Raw genomic sequence first — 27,230 nt, forward strand, 5'->3', positions numbered from 1 at the left:
CACGAGTTCAAGCCCTGCGTTGAGTTCCATGCTGGGGCCTACTTAAAAAAAAAAAAAAAGACAAATATGATTCTTTCCCTTTACAAGCCTATATGGAGGAGGCAGACAAACAAATGCAAGCAAATTAATTTATGGCAACCTGTTATAAACAATACGATTAGGTTGCTTTAGATAATGTAATGGGGGAAGGCTCTGAACAGGTATCATTTAAGCTCAAGCCTGAAAGAGATTGAAGTCAGCCAAAATGAATTGGGAAGGGGGAGGGGAGGAGGAAATATCAAGCACAGAGCCTTAATGAAGGCAAGAGCTTGGCAGGATCCACCAGGAACTGACCAAAGGCCAGGGTTAAGATGCTGGCAAATTGAAGCAGTAAAGAGGATTTAGCATAGGTCACAACCTCAAATGCACAGCTGGGCTGACAAAGTAAATGGAAAAACTGGTGAGGTGTAAGAGCTTACCAAGTGATAGGGACTGTGGAAGACTGGAGCACACCCTGCCCCATCTACTGGGCCATATGTCCTTTTTGACCAGTTCTGCCAGATCTTCTATTTAAGAGACGGAAATCTGAATTTTTAAGGTATCCTGATTTTTATTTATTTTTTTTTTTTTAAAGATTTTATTTATTTATTTGAGAGAGAGAGAGAACGAGAGATAGAAAGCACGAGAGGGAAGAGGGTCAGAGGGAGAAGCAGACTCCCTGCCGAGCAGGAAGCCCGATGTGGGACTCGATCCCGGGACTCCAGGATCATGACCCGAGCCGAAGGCAGTCGCTTAACCAACTGAGCCACCCAGGCGCCCAAGGTATCCTGATTTTTAAATGTTTATTCAAATTTGTTAAAAATACCGTGAGCCAAACAAAACACAGTATGTTTATTACTAAAACACACTCAATAGGCCCAAGCCACCTCCCTGTGCTCTCCTTTTCTTCCTTGCAGATCATCCCAGGACGCAGCCAGTTAGCTTCTTCTCTTTGTAACTACCCACTCTTCCTGCTGGAGTTCAGTTCACCCCCAGCTTGGTTGCTAAGAGGGAAATCAGCTCTTCAGCTTCTCTCATCTTGCTATCACCAAAGACAAATGTGTGTACATATACATAGAAACAAGTACATTCTTTTTATTTCCCAAGGTTCTGTTGCAAATCAGTGGGGAAACAAAAAAGGGACAAAATAACTTGCTTCCGAAAAGTTACCAGGGTACAGAATTCAGCTGTTAATTCTGGCCCCTGACTCTTGCTCAGATAGTAACTGGATGCAGTCTAGGCCTTTACAATTGGGCTCTTATCCTTCAGTGGGGCAGTTTGCAAAACTCAACCCTTCTTTTGAGTTTCCCTTACTTCTCCAATTTAGAGGAAGGGTTCAAGTCCATGAAGGCAGAACTACCCAAACAGTACATATTCCAAGGTTGCAGGAAGGTAACTGGCATTCCTTAATTGTGTGACCTTGGCACGTGACAACTTCTCACCATTTTCTAATCTCAAAAATGCTAACCATATCTTCCTCTGAAGGGCTGCTGTGATGTCAAAAGGAGATACAAGTCTATACGGTGAGTGGCACAGAGTAGGGTAACATTTGACTCAGCCCCATTAAGCAATGATTCCCCCGGGGGTACTTCCTCACAAAGTTTCAGGATATTCCTGTGGTTCTCTATCCACTTTTCTTCAGTATTTGCTCCAGCACACACTAGGCTTCCCACAAAAGTGACTGAGTGAAAACTCCTAGCAGTGGAGGGGCCCCACCCCAACAGAAACACACTTTCAGAAAATGCTGCTACAGGCCTTGGGTTACTGGGCAGCGGTACCTTTCAGACCCCCCTTGGTGCTCTCACATCCTGCCTTGCTGGCCTGGTCCAAAGGGTTCATTTAACCACAGTCAAACTAAAATCTTGGTTGCTCGGAAATGCAGGAACTGCCCTCTCAACCACGGCGCTGAAAGGAGACGGCTGTTTAGTTTTAGAGCAAGCACTCTGAGGCCCCAAAGATCCCGCCTCCTTCCACGGGGTGAGCCTATCAACGTTCCTCTAGCGATGAGCGGCAGCTCCCTAGGAGCCAATGAACTCCGCTCGCTGGAAGAAACCCGCCCATCCCTTGTGTCGTCAGTTGGTCTCGGGTAGATAGAACCAGCACCTGTGCTTCCTCGTTGCAAGCTTGTTGGAAGGTGTTTGCGTTAAAGTTGACTGAGTCCGGACCTTAAAGGGGAGGGAGCAGAGGGGGCCGGGGCCCTTTAAAACGAGGCGTGTGGTGCCTGCCCCTTTAAGGCGTCCGGACGACTGAATCTGAGCTCCAGATTACCCCGAGTTTCCGTCGCAGGCTGCGAGGAGAGGCTCTTTGGTTGGGTCCGGGTGCTTGGCGGCGGCGGCTTTATCCCCGCTCGTCCTCCCCGGGCCCGGAGACACCCCCGCCCCAGTCATGCTGAGCAGAGTATGGAAGCAGCTGACTACGAAGTGCTATCCGTGCGAGAGCAGCTCTTCCATGAGAGGGTTCGCGAGTGCATTGTGAGTACGGGACCCGGGCAGGGAAGGGTAAATAGGACCAAGCGGGAGAGAAGCACCGGTGTCGCGGGAGAGGGAGAAGTTCGGGTTGGAGTGCTACCACCCGGGCTCAGAGCGCCGTCAGGGCCTGCGTGGCCCAGGGGCGAGCGACGAATGGTCCCGGCCTGGTGAACCTCTAGATCGGATCAGTTGGGTAGTTGCGCGATAAACAAAGCCGCGGGTCGGTTTCCTTTCCTCCCTTCTACACGCCCCTCCCCCCGCCCGACCTCCAGTCCCCCACCCCTGCGGGGCTTCAGGGCGTGGGTCTGCGAGTCTAGTGATTTTGATCGTAATCGGATAGTCTGAGAGGGATGGGTTTAATTGGGGGAGACCCCGCAAACTCCGCTGATGTTTGACGAAAGGGAGAAGTCCAAACACTGAACTAGGTTCCAAAAAAGACTTGGTAGGTGTAGGGGTGGCATGCCAGAGGAACGGGGCACTTTGGTGGGTCTTCCAGTTTGGAAGAAAGGACTCTTGTGGGATGGATTCTACTGTGTAGAGATGGAGAACAACTAAGTTATCCCCTTACCCCCGCATTGGTGCTTGTTGGAACCCCCCCCCCCCCGCCTCGCCCCCCCGCAACGAGGTTCATAGCTCCCCAGCCATTCAGGGATTTCCCCTGTGAGTGATCCTTCCTCCCCAGTGCTCCAGAGGGCAGCAGGCTGCGTTCCCTACTCCCCCACTACCACCTTGAGCAGCCCCTGAACCTGCCACACAGCGATGGACTCCTCACTTCTGGGCCCCAGGGAAAAACCCCGGGGGAACTTAGGGAGCTGCATCTTCCTCAGGCCTGCTTTCAATTCTCATCTCTCCCCTCTTTCATCAGAGTTCCCCAGAGTAGCCCTCACCCCCAAACACTAAATGGAAGGCAAAAAGGAAAGGTTTGGAAGAATAGAAGTGTTAATGAATAGGGGGACCCACTGATGGGGTCATCTTTATTTTTCTCAGTCTGCAGCCTCAGACTGGAGGAGGGGTAAAGTGAACCACCACATAACTAGGTCTGCTCTTATCTGCGAGGACTGAAAAGTAGGGAATGTACCAGTCCATGTGTGGAACTCCAGATTAACTTTCCTTGTGTGATCCTTAGTGGATAGTCCCACATGGTGAGGTTGGGTATGTTGTGGAGACAGGACCAGGCCTTGAAACATTGTAGGGACAGAGGCCCACGTTCCTAGAGAACAGGGAGGAATGAGACCTTGGACAGAGAAGCAGCCTCCTTGATGTCTCCCCCATCCTTTAGTCCTATTAGCTGAGGACATCAGTGCTGGCCAAGGGCAGCCTGAAGGCTTCTGGTGCCTCCCCCACCTGGCTCCCATCCCCTGCGCTAGAGAATGACCTAGCCTCTGCTGGAACTGCGTGGAGCTCCAGCCTGACCTTTTGAGCCCTCCCACCTTCCTGGCTATTACGCAAGCCCAAGGGCAGAGGGAGTGTCAGGCAGTAGAAATCTTCAGTACAGGGGTAACTCATTCTACTCCACTTCCCTAATGTTAAAAGCTAAAATTTTCTAGACTCATCACTCTCCTTGGGTTTCTTTGACATCTTCCTTCCATGTATAGATATAGATAACATGTGTAGATTCCCTGTGGGGTGAGCTCCTCTTGGAGACTGGAGGACCTAGGAGACTGATCCTGCTTTCTTAGCTTACTTTATTTATTGTTTTTTTTAAAAGATTTCCTTTATTTATTTGAATGAGAGAGAGCAAGACAGAAAGCAGGAGTGGGGGTGGGGAGGGGCAGAGGAGAGGGAGAAGCAGACTCCCTGCTGAGCAGGGAGCTGGCTGTGGGGGCTTGATCCCAGGACGCTGGGATCATGACCTGAGCCAAAGGAATTACTTAACCAACTGAGCCACCCAGGTGCCCCTCTTGGCTTACTTTAAAAGCAATAACATGGCGGGGTGCCTGGCTGGCTCTGCAGCTCTCTATCTCGGAATTGTGAGTTTGAGGCTCATGTTGGGTGTAGAGATTACTTAAATAAATTAATTTAAAAAAATAAAGATAAATGCAATAACGTCTCAAGACTCTCTGGTGCTGATTGTAGAGCCAGGCTGACCAGCGGCTCCTCCCTTAGGCAACAGCAGCTTACTTGGGGCAGGGTAGGGATACATGCATGTGCAGACTAACCTGGCCAAGTCCTGCCATGACTACAGATTGGAGGGCCAGTTGCCCAGGGGTATGGGACAGCCTGGCTCTGGAGTTGGAAGTCACCTGAATAGGGACCAGGAATCGACCGTCTTTATTTTTTTTATTTTATTTTTTTAAGATTTTATTTATTTATTTGACAGAGAGAGACACAGCGAGAGAGGGAACACAGCAGGGGGAGTGGGAGAGGGAGAAGCAGGCTTACCGAGGAGCAGGGAGCCCAATGCAGACCTCGATCCCAGGACCCTGGGAACATGACCTGAGCCGAAGGCAGACGCTTAACGACTGAGCCACCCAGGTGCCCCAAGACTATTTCTTGATAGGAGAAATACCATGTACCTATAGGAATGAGAGAAATGGTTAGAAATTTGAAAATGCTCATGGTAGATTGTCTTTGGTTTCATATTCAAAGGGCAATGAATCTAATTCACCATATTAATAGAATTAAAAACCGCCCATACGATCATCTCAATAGATGCATGCAGAAAAAGAATTTGACAAAATCCAACATCCATTAATTAAAAAAAAAAAAACTTTCAGCAAACTACGATAGTAGTTTGAAGTTCTCATTATCAGAAAAAAATTTTTAAGTGTATATGGTGACAGATATTAACTAGATTTATTGTGGTGATCTCTCTGCAATATATACGAATATCAAATCATTATGTTGGTACGTGTGTATGTGTGTGTCTAGGAGTTTTCTCTGCCTATTTACCAACCAGGGTTCAGCTGAAGCTGTTTTCTCCCGGAAAAAAACTTCATAGGGCTGGACATAGTGCTGTTTCCCCATCCTCTGTCTGATGCTTCTTAGAGGCCCCTGAGGGCCCTGACTAGAAGGAAATGCTGGGGAGAAAGATTGAACTCCTAGAAGTATGGAGTCTTGTTTTGGGAAAGTGACCCCATAGAATTACCAGAGAGGCCACTGGGGCTCAGGAATGTGCTGGGGACAGAGCTTCTCATTCCAGCTCACACTCTGCCACAGATCTCAACACTTCTGTTTGCGACACTCTACATCCTCTGCCACATCGCTCTGACCCACTTCAAGAAGCCTGCTGAGTTCACCACAGGTACCTGTGACTGCCCTCCCTTTTCCCTGCTCTCTGCCAGTGTTCCTGTTGCCATGCGACCAACCTCAGGGGAGTGGGCCCATGGTGCTTGCTGGGAAAGGAAAGGTGGCTGTTCTGGAGCCTTTGCCTCTTCTGCTTCGCTTCTTCCACAGGCTGGGGCGAGGTGGTAGAGTGGAAAGTCTAGACAGAAGGATCTGCAACTAATAAAGCCCCTGGGCAAGTCATGTAACTTCCCTCAGTTCCATCCTCTACAAAATGGGCCTAATTGTCTCTAACCAGTTCATTGACCTTGTGTGGACCAAATGAGATGGTTAACATGAAAGCCCTCTGTGAACCTAAAATGATCAGCTACAGGGTGAACGTAATCATGGGCACAAGCTCTGTCCTCTCCTCTACTAGTGCACTCACACCCAGGAACAGAGACCTATCTGACCACTGGGGCCTCCCAGGACATGGTGATGGTAGCCTTTCTCTTTATAGAGAGTGTAAGTGTGCTCAGATTGGAGCTTTCCTTCCTGTAGGCATTGTGCGATTTGGGGGGACACATTTGCCCCCATTCCTAGCCCAGCCTGTCCAGATCATCCTGTTCTGGCCCTAGTCTTTCCTCCCCTCCAGAAGACTTCATGAACCCCCACCCAAGAAGGCAGCTACTCCTCAGTATAATTCTCCCAAGGACTTTCTCTGTGTATCTCCCCCCATCCCCCGTCTCATTTCCCTTTGCTGCCCCCAGTCACCAATGTAATCAGCCTCCTAGACCAGTTGTTCCTGATATTTTCAGCTGACAAAGAGAAACCTACACTGAGAGAGATCATGGGGAGAGAGGGAAGTGAGAGAATTTCTGACCTCTACTCTTTCTACCTGGGACCACAGATCTTGAAGCTGCCACCTTAGGCAGAGAATAGGTTGTGGGGTTCATAGTGTGAACTCTCCCGGAGCCTAAGTCCAGCTCTGCCTCTGTGGCCCAGGCCCTTCTTCAGGGGGCAGGGAGGGGGCAGGAGGGAACACTGCAGGACAGATGATCCCAGAGCTGCCCACTGATGTCTTGCCTCTTCCCCATGCCTCTCCCTCTCTCTCTCTCTCTCTCTCTCTCTCTCTCTCTCTCTCTCTCTCTCTCTCTCTCTCTCTTTCTCTCTCTCGTAGTGGACGATGAAGATGCCACAGTCAACAAGATTGCGTAAGTGTTGCTGACCCAGCTCCTGGCACTAGGAGCCTTTGGAAGCTGGGATCTAGTGAGACTCCTGGAGCTGGGGGGAGAGTGGGGTGTCATACAGTGAAGAGAGTGTTCCTGCATTTCTGGCTTCTTCCGGCTTTATCTCACCCTGGGGACGCTTGAAAAAGTTGTTGTTCCTGTCTCCCTGGTTAGGCCAGGAGTTTCTGGGAGCCTCTTGGCCAGGAACTGTGAGCTAGGGCCTGAGTCACCGGAAATGGTTCCAGCTTGGCTTCACCTCCCAGTGGTCATCAGGGAAGGAGTGGGTCAGGGATGTAGACCAATGGACTAGAGCAGCGATGTGGAAGGTGGGACCCTCAAGGGCAGGGTGGGCTTGGTTCTAACAGGATGGCCCTTGCTCCAGGCTGTTATTATTCATTAGCACATATAAGGAAAATATAGAGATGACCCCTCCGGTCAACAGATTAAAAGAAGGCAACCTTCCCCCCTTGGTGGACCAACTAAGTAAAAATGTCTCTTCTTTTCACCTGAGGCAGTCCTGGACACAGGCCTTGGCTCTGAAGCTGGGTTTCAGGTCCTTCCTTTCCCCCTTTGCCTAGTGCCTTCATGCAGGGCCTGGCCATATGGGGTGACCCTGCTCTTATTTGGGCTAGAGAAGGCAAGCTCAGAAATCCATATCTCTGAGCAGAGAAGAGAAACCCCTTAGCTTGGCATGCCTGTGCACCTGGCAGACATGTGTAAGAGGACCATATTCCAGGGGATAGTTCTGGGCAAGTGTCATGACCCATGGCATGAATGCCTAAGGTGTGCCCATCCCTGGTGCCAAGGCTTCCCTGGAGGGGAGGTTTAAGGGACAGTCGGGAGATCCTTAGCTGGATGGCTCCTTCCCTCGGTCTGTCACTGCTACAGGTAGGTCCAGGACGAGGGGGGATGAGCAGGGCTTCTTGGGCCCAGGGAAGCGAGTGTCTGAGCTAAGCAAGGGCACGACCATTCTCCGCCCAGGCTCGAGCTCTGCACCTTTACCCTGGCGGTCGCCCTGGGTGCTGTCCTGCTCCTGCCCTTCTCCATTATCAGCAATGAGGTGCTCCTCTCACTGCCTCGGAACTACTATATCCAGTGGCTCAACGGCTCCCTCATCCATGGTACGTGGCTCCTGGCTGCAACTTGGGGTGGTGATAGGGAACAGACTAGGTTCATGCAGACACAGGCAGCCTTGGCTAATTAGTCGTATATCACCTTGCCCCCTCCTCCACCACATGGTCGGTCCCCGGTAGGTGTCTACCCTCCCCCTACTCCATCCCTGCCACTGACCACCCCTGCTTTCCCTTTTTTGCCCTAGGCCTCTGGAACTTCGTTTTTCTCTTCTCCAACCTGTCCCTCATCTTCCTCATGCCCTTTGCATACTTCTTCACTGAGTCTGAGGGCTTCACTGGCTCCAGAAAGGTGAGTGGGGGATATATCAGTCAATCTAGGCAGGAAACAGAAGTCCACTCAGATGGTTCAACTGAAGAGATTTATTTTTTTTTTAATTTTTAATTTTTGGGGGAGGGGGAGGGGCAGAGGGAAGGCGATAGTCTTAAGCAGGCTCCACTCCCAGTGCAGAGCCTGACGCGGGGCTCCATCTCACAACCCTAAGATCATGACCTGAGCTGAAAGGAAGAGTCCACCGCTTAACTGACTGAGCCACCCAGGCGCCCCACTGAAGAGATTTTAACAAAGACTATTTGCAGAGGTTTAGTCAGAGTTAAGGGGATCAACAAGGAATTTGAGGTGCTACTGTCAGCAGGAAGTCATTACCACCCTTGGGCCTGTGGGAGCAAAAGGAAGAAATAGTTTCTGGAACCCATTGATAGTTGAAGCTGGGAGGTGCTTCACAGCTACTGCCCAAACCATAGTGACAAAGGTTGAAGGAAACTGAAGAAATACCCTGATCCCTCTCTCTTTCTACTTTCCACTCTCCTGCCTGTCCTCACTGGGCAAGCGGAACCAGAGGGCAAAGAGCTTGTGTGATGCAGCCCTCAGGGGTCAGCCTCCCACAGCAAGGCAGGATAGGGAAGAAATTTGGGGAGGGGGGGTTGCACATGAAGACTATACTGTATAAGGAATGGCCCTAGATGTAGGGTAGGAAGACAGAGTGATTTGGCAGAGTGAGAGGGAGACGCCCTTCCCTGTCTCCTGAATCTAGTCCTCTCTGGTTTCCCCAGCCAGGCTGCCATCCCGTGTCTCCTTCCTTCCCCTGATGTTGATCCTGCCCCTTACCTGTTGCCTCCTCCTATAGGGTGTCCTGGGCCGGGTCTACGAGACGGTGGTGATGTTGATGCTTCTCACCCTACTGGTGCTGGGCATGGTATGGGTGGCATCAGCCATTGTGGACAACAAGGCCAGCAGGGAGTCACTCTATGGTGAGAGGGCCGGCTTCCTCCCCACCCTCCAGGCTGAGTGGCTCTGCAGTTCGTTGATGGGTTTCCCTGCCTGGAACAACTGTATCCCTCTAAAGTGGAGAAGGTTGGGACTGTGTTTCTTAGACAGAAGTTTCAAACTGATGGATGTCAGGCCAAGTCCAACCTGCAGAAATGATCCATTGAGCCCATGCAATGATTAAAAATATAAATGAGTCTGTTGCTGACATGCAAAACTTGGGAGATTTCACATTAATATCCAGATTTGTGGCTTTACCTGACAAAGTTGAGGATCTGGCCACACTAGACCCCTAGGAGATTGGGCCTAATAGCAGTTGTGTTCCTTTTTTTTTTTTCATCTTATTTTTAAAAGATTTTATTTATTTATTTATTTATTTATTTATTTGAGAGAGAGAGAGAGAGGGTGAGAGAGCATGAATGGGGGGTGGGAGGGGCGAGGGAGAGGGAGAAGCAGCTTTCCCACTGAGCAGGGAGTCCGATGCAGTCTTTGATCCCAGGACATGACCTGAACTGAAGGCAGATGCTTAACTGACCAAGCCACCCGGGTGCTCCTGTTCTTTATGTATGGCTTAGTGGGCCTCCAGTTTGCTGTAGCCCCACTGCTCCCTCTTCTGCTGACACTGGCCCGGCTTTCCTCATTCACATTACTTGCCTAACCCCTGTGGGCTTATGTGTGATGTCCTTCCTAGTGTCTGAGGCCCATCAGCCTCCAGGAAGCTGGAAGAGAGACCAGCTGACATACTTCTTTTTTACCCTTAGACTTCTGGGAGTACTACCTCCCCTACCTCTACTCCTGTATTTCCTTTCTTGGGGTCCTGCTGCTCCTGGGTGAGTGTTCAGGGCCTTGGAGGGAATGGGTAAGGTCCGTGGATCAAAGTAACCAGGGTGGAAGGAGAGGAAATGGAAGGGTGGGTAGGGGAAGTGGTGGAGAGAAGGGTCTGGCAGGTAACCGGCTCCTGTCCCCACAGTGTGTACTCCACTAGGTCTCGCCCGCATGTTCTCAGTCACTGGGAAGCTACTGGTCAAGCCTCGGGTATGTAGTGCTCTTTGCCCTTCGACTCCTGCAAAGCTGGAGCCAAACAGTGAAGCTACCCTACAGTTGTGTAGTACACACCTTGCGGAAGGCCACAGCCTTTGCTGCCTCCCGTATCCTTCACCCCCATCATCTGGGGCTGGTCACCGGACATGCAAGGCAGAGCAAATGGCAGTTGGGAGGGACTGGATAAAGCTTCTGGCCACAGGGTGGTGAATGAGGGTTAGGGGAAGGAATGAGACTGTGGAGCCTAGGATGAGCAGGGGTCTCCTGGGGCCCCTGGGATCAGGGAGCCTCTGACAGGTAGTCCCTCTCTTTCCCCTGTCCCCAGCTGCTAGAAGACCTGGAGGAGCAGCTGCACTGCTCAGCCTTTGAGGAGGCAGCTTTAACCCGCAGGATTTGTAGTAAGTCGTGGTTCTCGCCAGCTGGGTTGAGGGCCATGGCTTGGGTGGGGGCTGCAGGACCGGAGGGCAGCCCCATCTTCTCTGCCCTCAGATCCTACCTCCTGCTGGCTGCATTTGGATATGGAGCTGCTGCACAGACAGGTCCTAGCTCTGCAGACACAGAGGGTCCTGCTGGGTATGTAGGTGGGGAGGGATTGGGATACCTGCGTTTCCCCAAGGAGGGTAGCCTGTCATTCCTGGCCCTTGCTAACAGCTTCCCATCCCTGTACAGAGAAGCGGCAGAAGGCCTCAGCCTGGCAGCGGAACCTGGGCTACCCCCTGGCTATGCTGTGCTTGCTGGTGCTGACGGTAGGTGTCCCATTCCTGGTGGAGGCGAGGAATAGTAGGCTCTTGACTACTTTAGGTCCTCTTAGGGAAGAGGGAGGAGATGCAGGGACCCGGTTATCAGTGATAATAGTAGTTGCCTCTCACTGATTGCCTACTTTGGGTCCTGCCCTGTACTGAGCACATTGATCCCATTTTGTAGGTGAAGAAACAGGAGTGAAGGAGTTTGCCTAAGGTCATACATGGCCACTGAGTAGTTACACAGGTTTTCTCTGGGGTGAATATAAGGGTGGAAATCAGTCCATCCCTCCACTTGCCATGTTCTGGACTTGGAAATAACTCTTATCGATCTGGGGGAGGAGGTACATTTTTCTATTCAAACTTTTTGCAATCCTTCCACCCCGAAAGGGTATCTTACAATAGCCTCAAAGGTGCTCCGTTGCTAGCAATAACCTTGAAGAGGTCCCACAGAGCTAATGGGAAACAAAATGTTGGACCAGAGTGTCTGCTCTTAACATTCAACTCTGAATACAGCTGTGGGCTGGGGCAGGAATGGGAGTCCGTGACCTTGCTTCCCATAGGGCCTCTCTGTACTCATTGTGGCCATCCACATCCTGGAGCTGCTCATCGATGAGGCTGCCATGCCCCGGGGCATGCAGGTACTGGGCTGCATATCTTTTGGGGAGGGCTTAAGAAAGGCTGGGGTGAGAGACCGAAACTGAGGCCAGAGGGAAGGCTGGGTGCTGGGTGTTGGGTGGTGCTCCTGGTTGGGAGTATTCCATAGTGACACCACTCCATCTCTCAGGATGCCTCCCTGGGCCAGGTCTCCTTCTCCAAGCTGGGCTCTTTTGGTGCCGTCATTCAGGTTGTACTCATCTTGTATCCTTCTGGAAATCCACTATTGCCTCTGTTCACTGAACCTGTCTCCTGGGACTGTGGTGGGAATGATGGGGAAGGGGGCAAGTCTTCACCCACCCTGGGGTTCAGGAAGAAGGAAAAGACTTCATTTGAAAGGAGGTTTAGGGGAGAGGTCCATTCTCTTTGAGATGAGGCATTAATCCTTGGGGGCTGGCCAGTTCTTCCTTAACCTAGTGGCAGTTACCTGATGGTATCCTCAGTTGTGGGATTCTACAGCTCTCCATTCTTCCGGAGCCTGCGGCCCAGGTGGCACGACACAGCCATGACGCAGGTAGCTGTGCGGGAATAAAGGAAGCCTCCTGGGGGCAGCATGGATGCTAGGTGCTAGCAGCTCGGCTACCCTCACCTCCCCTTTCCTTACTCCCACCTAGATAATTGGGAACTGTGTTTGTCTCCTGGTCCTAAGCTCAGCACTTCCTGTCTTTTCTCGAACCCTGGGTAAGTAGCAAAAGGAGGTAAGGGAATTGGCTTTTCTGAGTACCTACTGGTGCTAAGCATACATTTTATATACATGCTCTCTTTAATCCCCACAACAAACCTATGTGGAGGTATTACCCCCATTATACAGATGGAGAAATTGAGGCTCTGTAAAATGCCTGTGTTGAGCTTCAGAATAGTGTTGCTTCAAAGCTCATACTTTTCCATTAGGTGTATCCCACACCCTCCCCTATTTACTTTCATTTTTTTGGTGGAGAAGCACCACTTTCCCCCAAATCTTCGTCTGAGCTGGATCCTCTAATAAACATTCTCATTTTATAAAGACAAGAAACGGAGAAGCTAATCAATTTACCTAGTTATATAGCTCACTTGAAGCAAGGCCAAGTCAGACTAGAACCCTTGTCTCTTAAACACGAGTCCAGTGCTTTTTCCGCACACTGGGACATCAGATAATACACTCAGTCCTTCTCCCATCTTTAGAGCTATCATCTAGAGTTGCCTGGTAAAAATGTTCAAAAGTGTAATAGTTCTCCCCAGGGTAGTATGGGAGCTCCCCCTTCACCACATCATGAACCATCAGCTCTGTTTGGTTCTTCAGTCATACTGTCTCCACTGTGCCATTGTCCTTATGCCCTGGGGATTCAGTAGGAAACTAGGCTTGTGGGTCCGCTAGTTCATTCCTTTAGGTCGGATGCAGGTAAGAATATTTTTGAAGTGGGGGATGGCCCCAAAATTTGGACTTGTGATGACATTATTATGATGATTAAGGAGTCAAGTGTCAAAATAGTGCCTGGCACATATAGTGCTTTATATGTGTTGTTTCATTTCATTCTCACAGTCCCATTATTTTCTCTATAGTTAAGGAAACCTAGGCACAAAAATTTATGGAAGCTGCTGCAGATCACACAATTAGTTAGGGGTGGAGTTTGGATCTGAACCAAAGCAGCCTGATCAGAGTCGGAGCTCTTAGCCTCCACACTGGGTGACCAGCTTTTAGGTTCCTGGCCCAGGAACAAGTAGCAGGCCCAGGGAGCTCCTCGGGACACATGGAGCCAGAAGGGGTGCCCCACTGGAGGAGAAGATGCTGAACTCTGGAAGGGAAGTTGGAGCAAGCCTAGCTGCTGACACTCTCTTCAACAGCCATAACTCCCTCTGAGACAAGCTGGGAAGTAGGAATAACTAATACATTGGAAAGGCCAACCTATCAATTGCACTGTTGAGATGTGGCCACTAGGAGGCAGCAGAAAACTGGGCTCTGAGCCAGGGAGGAGCTGGGGAGCCCACTCCCATGCTGGCCTTTGTACTTCAGGGCTCACTCGCTTTGACCTGCTGGGTGACTTTGGACGCTTCAACTGGCTGGGCAATTTCTACATCGTGTTCCTATACAACGCAGCCTTCGCGGGCCTCACCACTCTCTGTCTGGTGAAGACCTTTACCGCGGCTGTGCGGGCAGAGCTGATCCGGGCCTTTGGTGAGAGGGAATGGGGGTGCAGGCTAATGGGGTGGTTGTGAGGTGGGGCCCTCTGGAACCATGGTCATCCAAGCAGGAGAGATGGCATGCTCTCTGCTTTGTTTGTAATGTTCCTCATATACCCATTCTGTGGCTTGGTTGTCTTATCCCTGAGACTGGACCTATGCCCTGCTTTTGACTGCCCACCCTCCCTCTTCTCCAGGGCTGGACAGATTGCCATTGCCTGTCTCCGGTTTTCCCCGGGCATCTCGGAAGACCCAGCACCAATGACTTCCAGCTGGGGGTGGGAGGGAGAAAACTGGATACTGCCATCTGCTGCCCAGGCCTGGAGGGGCGCCCAGGGGTGGGTGGACCTTAGGACCTGGAATCTGAGAGGGTGGTAGAGGGGAGCTGAGCTGTCTGCACTGTTGCATAATCTGAGCCAGAGTTTGGGACCAAGCCCCCCTGCTTTTCCAAATTTAACTGTGGGCCTCAGCATGGGGTGGGGCTGGTGACTGGGTCTGGTTCCTGGTCCCAAATCTGTTTACACATCAATCTGCCTCACTGCTGTTCAGGGCCATGCCCGTAGCCATGTTTACATGATTTGATGTGCAATAGGGTGGGGTGGGGACGGGAGAAACTGAGCTGGAGGTAGACTTGGGAGGCAGATTGTCTCCCTTGCCTCTGGCCCAGCAGAGCCTAAACACTGTACTATCCTGGAGGGGCTTTGGACCATCAGAGAGACAAGGGCGTAGGGAAGAAGAGACCACAACCATCAGCAATAAAGTTGATCCCAGGGTTTGCTTTGGTTTTTTAAAGGGCCTGTCTTTGTGTCTGTTGAACAGCCTTATTCCCACCAATTCTGAGTCTACCAACTGAGAAAAACAGAGGGATCCTGCCTCCCATCCTTTCTCTTCTCTTCCATCTGCATTCTTAGTATCTTTTAGAGACTTGGGTCTAGTGTTAGGTCATACAATTAGGCAGTGGGAGACTCCTCCTCCTTTAGCCTTGCTTAAAGCTGGCTGGTCCCCTGACTCTTCCTTATACTCATGCCTTATTTCTGTGCCTTGGTTATTGGGGTTAGGTGGGCATGGGTGTAGGAATAGGATAACTTCCCCTATATGCACACAACATCCTCAGCCCTGTCCTCCCTAACTTGGGTTTGACCTAAAGTGAAGGAAGGCTGACTGACACGGGTTTGTGATTCTCAGAAAAGAACATAACTCCATCTTTCCGGAAGCTATCAGTGCCTAGAACACTGTGCAAGCATCCCTGCTGTGTTGGGGGTAGGGACAAAGTTTCTGCTCAAGGTGACACAGATTGTGCATTGTGCAACTTCTAGGGAGCACCAATCACCTTGTAGGCTTATATATAGTTACTACGACTGTTTTCTTGCAAATGGCAGTTAGGTGTCTGGAGGAAGGAACACTTTTTTCTAATGTACACAAAGTTGCTACAAGTGCTAGCCATGGAGCTGAGGGAGGGGGGATTATTGAACACCAAAAAAAGTGTGGATGCCACAAATACTTTGCTGAGCACCCTACTATAGGTCAGGTACTTAGCCATGGGGATTCATGGTAAACAGTTTTTGTATTTAAGAATTGCTTTGTCTCGTAAGGGTGACATAATTCTAATACCACAATGGTTGTCAGTTAATTACTGGTTCTCAGGGAAACAGGTGGGCAGTGTCAGGACATCAGGGAAGCCTTCTTAGAGAAAGTGATTTTTTTTTTTTTTTAAGATTTTATTTGACAGCACAAACAGAGGGAGTGGCAGGCAAAGGGAGAGGGAGAAGCAGCCCCACTTGGAGCAGGGAGCCCAATGTACAGCTCGATCCCAGGACCCTGGGATTATGACCTGAGCCAAAGGCAGATGCTTAACCGACTGAGCCACCCAGGTGCCCCAAGAAAGTGATTTCTAAACAATAATAGATTGGTGGGTGAAGTGTTGCAGGCCCAAAGCCTCTGAGATGAGACCTGAGTGGTGGGAAGCAGAGCCCCAGGGGGTTCAGAGAGGGAGAAAGCTAGAGAGGTGCCTAGATGGAAGGTAAAGGGAAGCGACCATTAGCCTATTAAAGACTATGACTTTAAGTACCCTCTGCCCTCCAGCAGCTTCCAACTGACAAGTTATGCATTTGAAAAGAAGCAGCCATTGGGTGGGTGTCTGGCAAGGAAGAGACAGGAGGCAGAAGTTTGAAGTCCAGAACCAAATTATAACTACAGAGATCTATCCCTGATTCTGGGGAAAGCTCTCAGCAGAAGGCTGCAAAGTTACCAAAGAAAATGGTCCCCTGGTACCCACCCCTTCCAGTCCAGGCTACTACTGCCAAGGAGGAGAGATGAAAGTGGGGGAAGTTTGGGGAGGACCACGAGAAGAAAGTCTCTGGTTGTATGCCCAAAGGGCTTGGTTGGCCTTGGGTAGAAACTGGAACCCATACTTCCTGGATGATAGCAGAGGACAATGGCCTGCCAGGATAGGCTTTGGGAGAGTAAAGATCCAATTCAAGTATCAGAGGAGGGTGGTTTGGTGCCAGGCTTAGGCTTGGAAGTAGAAGGATGCTTATCCAGGCAGCTTAAGACTGAAAAGCTCCTAGGATTTCTTAGACAGGTGCCTGCCTGGTTTCCAGGATGGGACACGCTTCAGTCGCGAAATGGACCAGCGGTGACCGGCTAGAGCCCCCGCCCCGGTGGGAGGGGGCGGGACGGTCCTGGGAGAAGGGCGGGGGGCGGGGCCAGGGGCCACTTAAGGCGGAGCTGGGGTGTTCTGGCAGCGCCGGAGCCGGGCAGCAGAGCCAGGCTGGGCTGGCTCTCACCCACGACCCCCCTTCCCTGCTATGATGGCCCGTCAGTAGCAGGTTCCAGACCCCCCGGGAGCATGTAGGCAGAGCTAGCGGCAGCCAGGTGCGCAGAGCCACCAGAGCTCTAGGGCACTCTGGGGGCAGCTCTGCCTGCTGCGCTCTGTGGTGCCTGGGGAAATGCCCAACTGACGGGCGAGCTGGTGAGGACAAGAACGTACCCTTTGGTCCGAGCCCTCTGCATCCATGGCGCTGCCGGCCAGGCTGATGCCCCTGTGCTGCTTGGCACTTCTGGCGCTGCCCGCCCAGAGTTGCGGGCCGGGCCGGGGGCCGGTTGGCCGGCGCCGCTACGTGCGCAAGCAGCTCGTGCCCCTGCTGTACAAGCAATTTGTGCCCAGCGTGCCCGAGCGGACCCTGGGCGCCAGTGGGCCTGCCGAGGGGAGAGTGGCAAGGGGCTCGGAGCGCTTCCGGGACCTGGTGCCCAACTACAACCCGGACATCATCTTCAAGGATGAGGAGAACAGTGGTGCAGACCGCCTGATGACCGAGGTAAGGAGGACCTCTCCCCACCTGTGCCAGGGCATTGCCAACTCCTGTGGCAGCCTGGGAGGGTAAGCTGGGCTTCATCCATAGAGACCTTAATCTCAAAGATCTCCTCTCCCTACCCTTCCACCGCCCCCCCCAAAACAACCCAAACCTGTGCTCACTGGGCTAAGTGATCAGGAGGGATCCCAACAGGGAGAAGCTGGAATGGGGAGGGGAGGAGGGACTAGTGAGAGTGAAGCTGGGAGAGACAGTGAGGGCGGGGAAAAGAGGATGGCGGCAGGCGAGACGGGAAATGGCTGAGGCGTGGACCGGGGGGTCAGCTACCGAGCCAGGCAGGAAGGGCTGGGGTGAGCTGGGGGCCAGGAGCTGGCTAGGCAGCAGACAGAAAGCTCTGCCCTTAGCCTGGCTCCTGACCTGATTGTGGAAAAGATCTGCGGGCTAAAGAGATTGAAGGAGGCTGGGAAAGGGGTGGCCAAGGGTTAGGTCACCAGGCCATGTACCTGAGAAGGGGCTGGGCAGGAATTGTCTTCAGCATGGGGGAGGCATCCTAGAACCAAGGCAAAACTATTCTAGAGTCTAAACGACTGTTTTGGGTGAAAAGTAGTTCTCAATGGGAAGAACAGATGGGCCCACCTGAGAATCAAAGTGTTCCTGCATCCTTCAAGCTCAGCTTAGCTCAGGAGTTTTCCTTGGAATTAAAGAATTAAATTCAACTAGCATGTATCAAGCATCTGCTGCAGACTGGAACCTAATTGACCTAGGATAAGGTGAGCAATGCCTTGGGAGTGAAGGACCACCTCTGGCCAATGACCTCAAATGTCAGACCTGGAAGGAAACTTGGAAATCACATTCTTTCACCTCCTCGCTTCAATTTTGCAGCTGAGAGCTGGGCCCCAAGAGGAAAAGTGATTTAATCAAAGTCTTAAAACTAATTAGTGGCATGGCTGGGACTAGAATTCAGGACTCCTGATTCTAAGTCTATACACTTTCCATTACACCACCTAATTGTGTATGGAGTGGGGAGGTGGGGGGAGAGGGAGGGGTACGGATTTCCTCCGATTAATTGCCATAGTTTTCCAGGTTACTTTGTTAGGAAAACCTGTCCAGGGGAGAAAGAATTCCTTCTACTACTACTCAGAGATTGGGACGGAGACACTCCTTGGTCATGGAATATTGTGGCCCTTTCCCCTGTCTGGCACCTGCAGCAGAGGGGCCAGAACAAGGGACAGGCCCAGGAGGGGCTCTGACAAGGCCTGGGAACCCCTCGGTCCTGCTTATCTCCCACACCCTGGCTGCAAAAGGCCTCCATTGAGTTGGCTCTGCACTGGGCTGCTGCCCCCGCAGGTCAAGGCCTCAGGGCCTCCTTAGGGGACAAAACGACAAAAAGTTGGAAGGAGTTACCACTTTTCCTGTCTTCCCCTCCCCTCCTCTCCAACCCTGCGGAGGTGTAGAAAACTCGGGAAGAAGGGAAGGAGGAAAGTGCCCCTCTGGCACTTAGGAGAAAACCAAGCCTGAGGTGAGAGGTCGGAGCGGGGAGAAGAAAAGGAAACTGTCCTCCCTGCGCCTCCTCCCGCCGCGTCCGTGCTATGGTGCGCGCCAAGGTCTCCGGCTCCCAGACTAGAGCCGCCCAGATAACCGTGGTCTCACTCCCCCGGGTGCAGGCTTCCAGCCACCGCTGCTTTTCCTCCTCTCCACTCCCACCCTGCAGGGGGCCCCCCAGTTCCGCGCAAGGGCAGCTCCCGTTAATCTCAGGTGCTACTCCCACGCCTTTCTGGGCTGCATCTGGAACAGAGATGGAGAGACCGGGGTTCAGGGCTGGCAGAGCCTGAGATCGAATTGGGAGGGCTGGTCGCGCTGGGGGAGGGGCCCGGCGGGCAGGAGCAGGGATGGGGGGGCGCGGCTTTCTGCCCTTTCCTCTCCCCGAGCCGGGGCGGCTGAAAAGCGCCTTTGTGGATGGAGCTGCTGAGTCCGCTTCTCCCGGCGAGTCCCCGGCCTCGGCCCGGGATTCTCGCTCGGTTAAGTCATCCCTGAGAATGGCCATTGTACTTCGCGCAGCCCCCGCCACCCAAACCCTTTTTCCAGCAGCCTCGATCCCGCACCGCTCCGCTTGGGCACCTCTGTGGGGGGCACTCGCACCACGAAGGGGTTAATGCTAGGGGCCAAAAGGAGGAGGAGGAGGAAGGAAGGAAGGAAGCGATGCCCGGTGCCAGGGAAGGCAACGAAACAAAAGATGAATCAGGCGGAGGGAGGGCAGCCCGGGCTTGGGGCGGGGGCCAGGCTCAAACAGGGGCTCCTCTAGGGGAGCCAGGCTGCTCAACCCCTCCCTGACAGAGCTTCCACCCACCCTCTCAACTCTTGCCCTCTTCCAGATTGAGCCGAGGTCCCAAAACGAGTGAGGGGCGGGCGTCGAAAGAGGGGAAAGAGTTAGGTATGGGCACACCCTCTTAATCTCTGAGGTGACCCCACAGTTCTCCCACAACGCTCTGGAAAGGGAGTGCATATTGGCGACTACACCTCTTCGGATTCTCACTTCCCCAGGACATTTCAAAAGCTGGGAGGGAGTGGTGTGGGGCCAGGAAAACAAAGAAGAATCGGCCCTCCCTTCCAGGTCCCTTTTGCCCCTGCGGTGGGAGTGGTAGTGAGGAGACTGACTCCTTTATTCCCCGCCAGCGCTGTAAGGAGCGGGTGAACGCTTTGGCCATTGCCGTGATGAACATGTGGCCCGGAGTGCGCCTGCGGGTGACCGAGGGCTGGGACGAGGACGGCCACCATGCTCAGGACTCACTCCACTACGAAGGTCGTGCTTTGGACATCACCACGTCCGACCGCGACCGCAATAAGTATGGGTTGCTGGCGCGCCTGGCCGTGGAAGCCGGCTTCGACTGGGTCTACTACGAGTCCCGCAACCACGTCCACGTGTCGGTCAAAGCCGGTACAGTAGGGGATGGGTGGTGAGGTCCGCCCAAAGGGGGCTCCTTCCGGGAAACTGAGGCTGCACAGCTCTGGTGCGACCCTAGGGGAAACCAAGTGGGCGTTAGTGTTGTAAACCATCCTTCCATTTCTGCCCAGGTTGGGGCCAGATCCGTGGGAAATTACATGTCCCAGGACTGGCGAGGTCTGCTCTGGGCTTGACCCACATCTTTGAGAATCTGTACCAACATCCTGGAACCGCTGGTCTTGATTCAATCATCGCTGTGCTTGTGCCCTGCAGATAACTCACTGGCTGTCAGGGCAGGCGGCTGCTTTCCGGGAAATGCCACCGTGCGCCTGCGGAGCGGCGAGCGGAAGGGGCTTCGGGAACTGCACCGCGGAGACTGGGTGTTGGCGGCAGACGCGGCAGGCCGGGTGGTGCCCACGCCCGTTCTGCTCTTCCTGGACCGGGACTTGCAGCGTCGGGCCTCTTTCGTGGCTGTGGAGACCGAGCGGCCCCCGCGCAAGCTGTTGCTCACGCCCTGGCACCTGGTGTTCGCTGCTCGAGGGCCAGCGCCCGCACCAGGCGACTTTGCACCGGTGTTCGCGCGCCGGCTGCGCGCGGGGGACTCGGTGCTGGCGCCCGGCGGGGACGCGCTTCGGCCGGCGCGCGTGGCCCGCGTGGCGCGGGAGGAAGCCGTGGGCGTGTTCGCGCCGCTCACAGCACACGGGACGCTACTGGTCAACGACGTCCTGGCCTCGTGCTACGCGGTTCTGGAGAGTCACCAGTGGGCGCACCGCGCCTTCGCTCCTTTGCGCCTGCTACACGCGCTGGGGGCGCTGCTTCCGGGCGGGGCGGTCCAGCCGACCGGCATGCACTGGTACTCTCGGTTCCTCTATCGCTTGGCGGAGGAGCTCCTGGGCTGAGTGCGTCGCACATAGAAACCTCGAGGCGCCTGCTGAAACCCGGGCGTGCGGGCTGAGATCTGGGGATGTGGGCAGCAGAGGATGCTGACTCGAGGTGGAGGGAGGGGATAGGGAGAAAAATGGAGGCGAGACTGGACTGCTTGGTTTAGGGGCAACCTCCACCTGAGAGGAGATCCCTGGTCCTAGGTAGATGGAGTTGACGGTGGATACTCTTTGACGAGAACTATTTGGCCTCTTCTTCCCGAGTACCTCAGCCCCACCCGGTTATTTTATTTTATTTTCTATTTATGAATTGTAATATAATGATCTGCTTGCCCCGCCTGGCAAGGCGAGGGGCCAGGGCATGGCGTTAACACTGTTTGACACAGCCAGCCAATCTGACGTCTGACATTTTCCTACAGGCGGGCTAATAAAGGGAAGGCTTGCAGGAGCTTATTGGAAAATGTCTCTATTCTGAGGGTGATTCACCTCCAGAGGAGGGGAGAAGGGGACCAACTCTGAGTCAATACTTTACTTCCGACTCCTCCCTGCTTGCCCAGCAGGTCTTCCTGCCTGCTTCCTCCCCTCAGGGGGGGCATCCCAATTGATCAGCAACGGAGACCAGAAGAGTCGTGCCCTTTTCTAGGCTGCTGGTCCCTTCTCCCACCCAGAGAGGACCAGCATTCTGCCTGCATGGTTGTATGCAGAATGTTGGAGGGGCCAGGGTTGTTGAAGGAGCAAGAGGGTCCTCGTGTGTCCTTTCTCGTTTATAGAGGCTCCAGCGAGGTCTCAGGCTATTGCATTACTGATAGTCGGAGAATTCTGCTCCCTGATTGTTAGCCTGCCATCCTGGGCCCTCCATGAAGGCCATGAATCCGCCTAGTTCCCATCCTACCCTGGTGTCAGGATCTGAATGGGGGTGATGTTTTATTCTGGGATGTCACTGGACTAACTGATGACCCTTGGGAATCCCTAGCTAATTTATAACTGATAGTACCCACACACTCTTGGTCAAGAGAAAGAACGGGAACAGAGGGCTGGAACCTATCTCTCCTGAAGGGCTGTGGGCAGAGAACAGCTTCAAGCCCTGGTGTGTGTGTTTAGGGGGAGATGGGTAGGCTCTCCAAGCAAGGGCATATAGGCATATAGGCATTACAGCTGGAGTCCTCTTCTTGACCGCCTGTCCTAGTTGTTGTTTCTCCTGGCTTCCTCCACCCCCACCCCCCACCCGCCTCTTGCCTCTCCCATTCTCCTGGCTCTGCTTCCCTGGCCTGGGTGTTCCTGGAACCTTCGGGTTCCAATGCAGCAGACAGGCAGGAACTCAGACAGTCAGGTGCCCCTGAGTTAGAATGGAAGCTCAGAGGAAGTTGAACTTCAGTGGAAGGGGAATGCCTGGGCTCAGGGGGAGATGGAGGGGTTTGGTGGTACCACCAAGGAGCCAGCCCTTGCCTGTAGCAGCTGTGCAGCTTCAGTCCACAGGGTCCCTGCTATACACCGCCCTCTGGTGGCCTTCAGGATCAGTTCTCTTCCAGACCAAAGGAAAGAGAACTATACTGCAGGGATGGGTGGACTGGACCTGCGCAGAGGAGCCTTATCTCAGGAGGTGAGAGATGGTGGGTGGGGCTTGGTAAGCTGCCAGGGCTGAGCCACAGGTGTCAAGGTCTGGTGAGGAGCCCACACGCCTCTCCTTGTGAAAACTCGTCCAAGCCTGGCATTTTTGCATCCTTTGTGCCTGGTTTAGCTTTGTGGCTCCCAGAAGCTGGAGGTATAGTCGTAGCCAGATTCTGTGCACCTCCAAGTTGCACCTTGTGACACTTGAGTTCAATGTCTGGAGATGAACGCATACTTAGGGTTCCAGGAAGTGCTTAATAAAGGCGAAGATTGGAAGCGGAATAAGTTTATCTTTAGGGTCCTTCCACCCACCATCTCCTTCAATCCGTACCAGGTACCTGTTGCCACCTCCCTCCCCCTTTCCTGATCTCATAATCCAAGCTGTGGATCTTTCCCAGAGCATGGCCTGGAAGTCAGGCAGACCTGCAGATACTGATGCCACCCCAAGAGGATTGTTGACGAGATCAGTGTCTGTCTGTGCCCAATGTGGGATAGGCACTCGGTCAAATGTTCTCTACGCTCTGCTCCCATTTCTCACTGCCTTTGCGGATTTCTGCTCTTTGTCTGCTTCTCTCCTCACTGCTCTGCTAGAAGCAAGATTTATCCATGGTTCCCAAATATTTTGGGGGTTGTGTTGCCCCTATACTTGTTTGATTTCATAACACTCCTTCAGAAGGTGCTGTGTGAAAGAGTTGGGCTTGCTTTAGAACTAAAGTCTAATTAAAAGTGATCTTGTTTTGAGAATTTACAGAGTATTTTGTGATAATCTTGGCAAGACCTCTCTGCATACTGGGAAACCAGAGTTGAGAACCACTGCTTCAAGGTTCAGTTGACCTTTTTAACCCCCCGAATCCAGACTTTTTCCCCCCTTCCTCTCTTCAAGCCGAATTTACTGAACATCTAGAGTGTAGCACTGCATTAGGCATGAAAACTCAAAATATTAAGAAACTGCTTTCTCCATGGAGGAGTAGGCTTAAAGGTATAAGATGGGTAACTACCAAAGCAACGTTGTTACCTAATCAGGATGAGTTGAATGGGTGGAAAATGCCACATCAGTACAGAGAAAGCCTGTGGAGAAAGTAGGGCCTGGCTAGAATGTTGAAGCATGTAGGTGGAGGAGACCAGAGAGGGCATTCCAAGCAGAAGTAACAACATGAGCAGGCACTTGGATTCTGGAATGAAGATGTGCAGCCTGGCTAGAATGGGAGATCAGGGAGTGTAACTGTATGTAGCTATTGTTTCTTGAGAACTGACTACATGTCAGGCCCTGTGCTAGCTCTTTACATGCATTCTCACCTTTCCTCCTTACATAACCCTGTGGGATTCTATTACAGATGAGGACACCGAGGCAAAGACAGGTTTAAGTCTGTGGCTCAAGTTATTACAGCTAGTAAGTGGTAGACCTGGAGCAGGAATAATAAGAAATAAAACTGCTTTGATGGACAGGGCCACATCCTAGAGGGCCTTAAGTAGTTTCTGACTCGGTGCACCTGGGTGGCTTTGTCGGTTAAGCTTCCGACTCTTGGTTTTGGGGCTCAGGTCATGATCTCAAGGTTGTGGGATTGGGCCCTGTGTCAAGCTCCGAGCTCAGCAGGGAGTCTGATGGAGATTCTCTCTCCCTCGCCCTCTGCCTCTCGCTCTCTCTCAAATAAGTCAATAAAAAGTTTTGGACTCTCATTCCCTTCAGGGAGTCACTAGTAAATCTTAGCTTTTTGACAGTTATTTCTCTCTCATTTTCACTGGCTCTTCTTTCTCCTGCCTTGATCGCTGGCTTCCTTAACTAAAGTTACCTAGCCAGTAAAGGAAAGCCTCCAGATTAGAGGAGAGGGGAGACTGAGCTTCGTTATGGATTGAATATATGTGCCCCCTCCAAATTCATTCACACAAACCCTAACCCCTGTGTGGCTGTGTTTGGAGATGGGACTTCTAAGGAAGTAATTAAGGTCAAATGAAGTCATAAGAGTGGGGCCCTGATATGATAGGATTGGTGGCTTTATAAGAAGAGACACCAGGGGCGCCTGGGTGGCTCAGTCGTTAAGTGTCTGCCTTCAGCTCAGGTCATGATCCCAGGGTCCTGGGATCAAGCCCCGCATCCGGCTCCCTGCTTGGCGGGAAGCCTGCTTCTCCCTCTCCCTCTGCCGCTCCCCCTGCTTGTGATCTCTTTCTCTGTGCCAAATAAATAAATAAATAAAATGTTTAAAAAGAAGAAGAAGAAGAAGAAGAGACACCAGAAAGTTGCTTTCTGTCTCTTTGCATGAATCAAAGAAAGGGATGTAAAGACATCTTGAGAAGGCAGCCCTCTGCAGGCCAGGAAGAGAGTTCTCACCAGAAACCAAATTGGCCAGAACTTTGATCCTGGACTTTCCCAGCCTCCAAAACAGTGAGAAAATAAATGTTTGATGTCTAAGCCACCCAGTTGATGGTATTTTGTTATGACAGCTCTAGCAGACTAATACAGTCTTCCAGAAATGTGTGAAGTAAGAAGAAGCCAGTGCTAAGATGGAGTCTTTATTTAGTGAAAATAATGAACTTTGAAAAGTGAGCATTTCTGACCTAGAGCCTTGACATGTTTATCTCTGACTGTACCTGTGTGGTCACTACTATATTGGAGGAAGCTTTCTTCTCTGGCTGGAAGACTGAAGCAGCTGTGTATGGGAAAAAGGCTATGGCTGGTCAGGGTATTTCCTTGTGGGGACTGTGTGGCCAGTTAGCACATTCAGACTCTCCTCTCCCTGTTACTGTCTATATGTGAATTGGTTGATGTATACACATGAACATCTCCCATTAGATGGGGGGATATTTTCAGTCAGATCTTACTGAGTGCCTATCTTGTGCCAAATACTGTTGATGTGCCGTGGGGAGAGGACAGTAAGTCAGGCATGGCTCTCACAGCTCACCCGGCAAGACGCAGTGGTCAGAAGGTTGTTGAGGACGGTGAAGGAGATGAGGAGTGATACTGAAGCTGAGACCTGAAAGATGCGTAAGAGTTGTTCGAGCAGAGGTAACAACATAAACAAAGGCCTGGAGTTGGGGAGCAAGGGTAAATTGAACATCAATTCAAGAGTAAAGACGCATCAGTAAGTTCAGTTTAGTGAAAAGAAGGTGTGATATACTTTAAAGATTTTCAATTTTGTCCTGAAGATGAAAACCAATAGTAGGATTTGAAGCAGTTGGCGGGGGTGGGGGTGGGGGAATCAAACTTGCATTTTAAAAAAGAAATTGGCACTTGGATGGGCTTTTTGGGTCATCTTTAGTCCCTAAGTAGGTTGGTCCTCCTCTGTGCATGTGAGTGTTGCTAGTTTTTTTTTTTTTTAAGATTTTATTTATGTATCTGACAGAGAGAGACAGTGAGAGCGGGAACACAAGCAGGGGGAGAGGCAGAGGGAGAAGCAGGCTCCCCGCTGAGCAGGGAGCCCACAGTGGGGCTCGATCCCAGGACCCCGGGATCATGACCTGAGCCGAAGGCAGACGCTTAACGGCTGAGCCACCCAGGCGCCCCCGAGTGTTGCTAGTTCTGATTGCAAGTAGCAAATGCCCCATTCCCACACTGTGTGTTACGGGAGCAGATGGTGGGGGACAGTGTGGGGGTACTGGAGCAGCGCATGATAGGATAGGGACAGATTTGAAGGTGATGCCTCCAGCCCTGGCTTTGCTTCTCCCTAAAACCCAAACCCAAGCTGTCTCTCAACTTCTCTCCTTGGGACCACATAACCTAAGACCATAGTTATTTGACTCCAAACCACATGGTGTCCAAACAGAAGTCCCTGGTACTGGGAACTCCTTTTTTGCTATTCTCTTTTGCTCTCCAGCCATTCTTCCCACAGAGTTTGGCTTAGTTTGGAGCTGATGGCCCTAAGCTGAGACAGAGCTGCCACCCCGAGAGCCGGGTCTGGGCTGAACGCTGCAGCTGCCCAGGAAACAGCTGGTTAAGCCCTTAGCAGCTGCAGCAGCTGGGATTCCACCCAAAATTTGAGCTGGGATTAAACCCATTTCCTCCACACACATCCCTTCCCTGTTCTAGCCCTTGGCTAGTCTATAATATCTCCTAGAAGTTTTGAGACTAAATATCACAAGTCTCTCTGTGAACTAAGCTGAAGCCAAAATCATCCACCTTCTTCTTGGAGGCAGCTGACCCAAAGCACCTTAGGACCATCACAGGAAGGAGGGTGTGGGTCTCTCTCATACCCAACCTCCTTTCTCTCATTCTCTCTATCCTTTGATAAACTGGCCAGGATGGATTATTCTTTAAATTGTCCAGTTTTCTTTTTTTTTTTAAGATTTTATTTATTTATTTGAGAGAGAGAATGAGATAGAGAGAGAGAGCATGAGAGGGGAAAGGGTCAGAGGGAGAAGCAGACTCCCCACTGAGCAGGGAGCCCGATGTGGGACTCGATCCCGGGACTCTGGGATCATGACCTGAGCCGAAGGCAGTCGCTTAACTAACTGAGCCACCCAGGCACCCCTAAATTGTCCAGTTTTCAATAACCATTAGAATTGTCTAAAGAAGAAGGGGTTTCTTTGGCAGGGTGAGGAGGTAGATTTCCTTTATCTTGGAAAAACTCTATACCAAGACCTAGA

General features: G+C 52.0%; 2 protein-coding genes across 2 annotated transcripts; both read left to right on the plus strand.

Moving 5' to 3' along the window:
* Positions 1-964: 964 nt before the first annotated feature.
* On the plus strand, positions 965-14,686 carry LMBR1L (limb development membrane protein 1 like). Its single transcript, XM_027593408.1, has 17 exons — positions 965-2,489; positions 5,646-5,730; positions 6,871-6,904; positions 7,901-8,040; positions 8,238-8,341; positions 9,177-9,300; positions 10,078-10,146; positions 10,287-10,351; positions 10,683-10,755; positions 10,847-10,930; positions 11,027-11,103; positions 11,661-11,738; positions 11,885-11,958; positions 12,178-12,268; positions 12,369-12,435; positions 13,745-13,906; positions 14,109-14,686. Exons 1-17 carry the CDS (start codon positions 2,418-2,420, stop codon positions 14,174-14,176), a joined length of 1,467 nt encoding a protein of 488 aa, XP_027449209.1. The 5' UTR covers positions 965-2,417; the 3' UTR covers positions 14,177-14,686.
* A 1,943-nt stretch (positions 14,687-16,629) lies between these two features.
* DHH (desert hedgehog signaling molecule) lies at positions 16,630-24,737 on the plus strand. Its single transcript, XM_027593410.2, has 3 exons — positions 16,630-17,228; positions 19,896-20,157; positions 20,437-24,737. Exons 1-3 carry the CDS (start codon positions 16,926-16,928, stop codon positions 21,060-21,062), a joined length of 1,191 nt encoding a protein of 396 aa, XP_027449211.1. The 5' UTR covers positions 16,630-16,925; the 3' UTR covers positions 21,063-24,737.
* Positions 24,738-27,230: the final 2,493 nt, after the last annotated feature.

Source organism: Zalophus californianus, chromosome 9 (genome assembly GCF_009762305.2).
Source record: "Zalophus californianus isolate mZalCal1 chromosome 9, mZalCal1.pri.v2, whole genome shotgun sequence".
Classification (NCBI taxonomy): Eukaryota; Metazoa; Chordata; class Mammalia; order Carnivora; family Otariidae; genus Zalophus; species Zalophus californianus.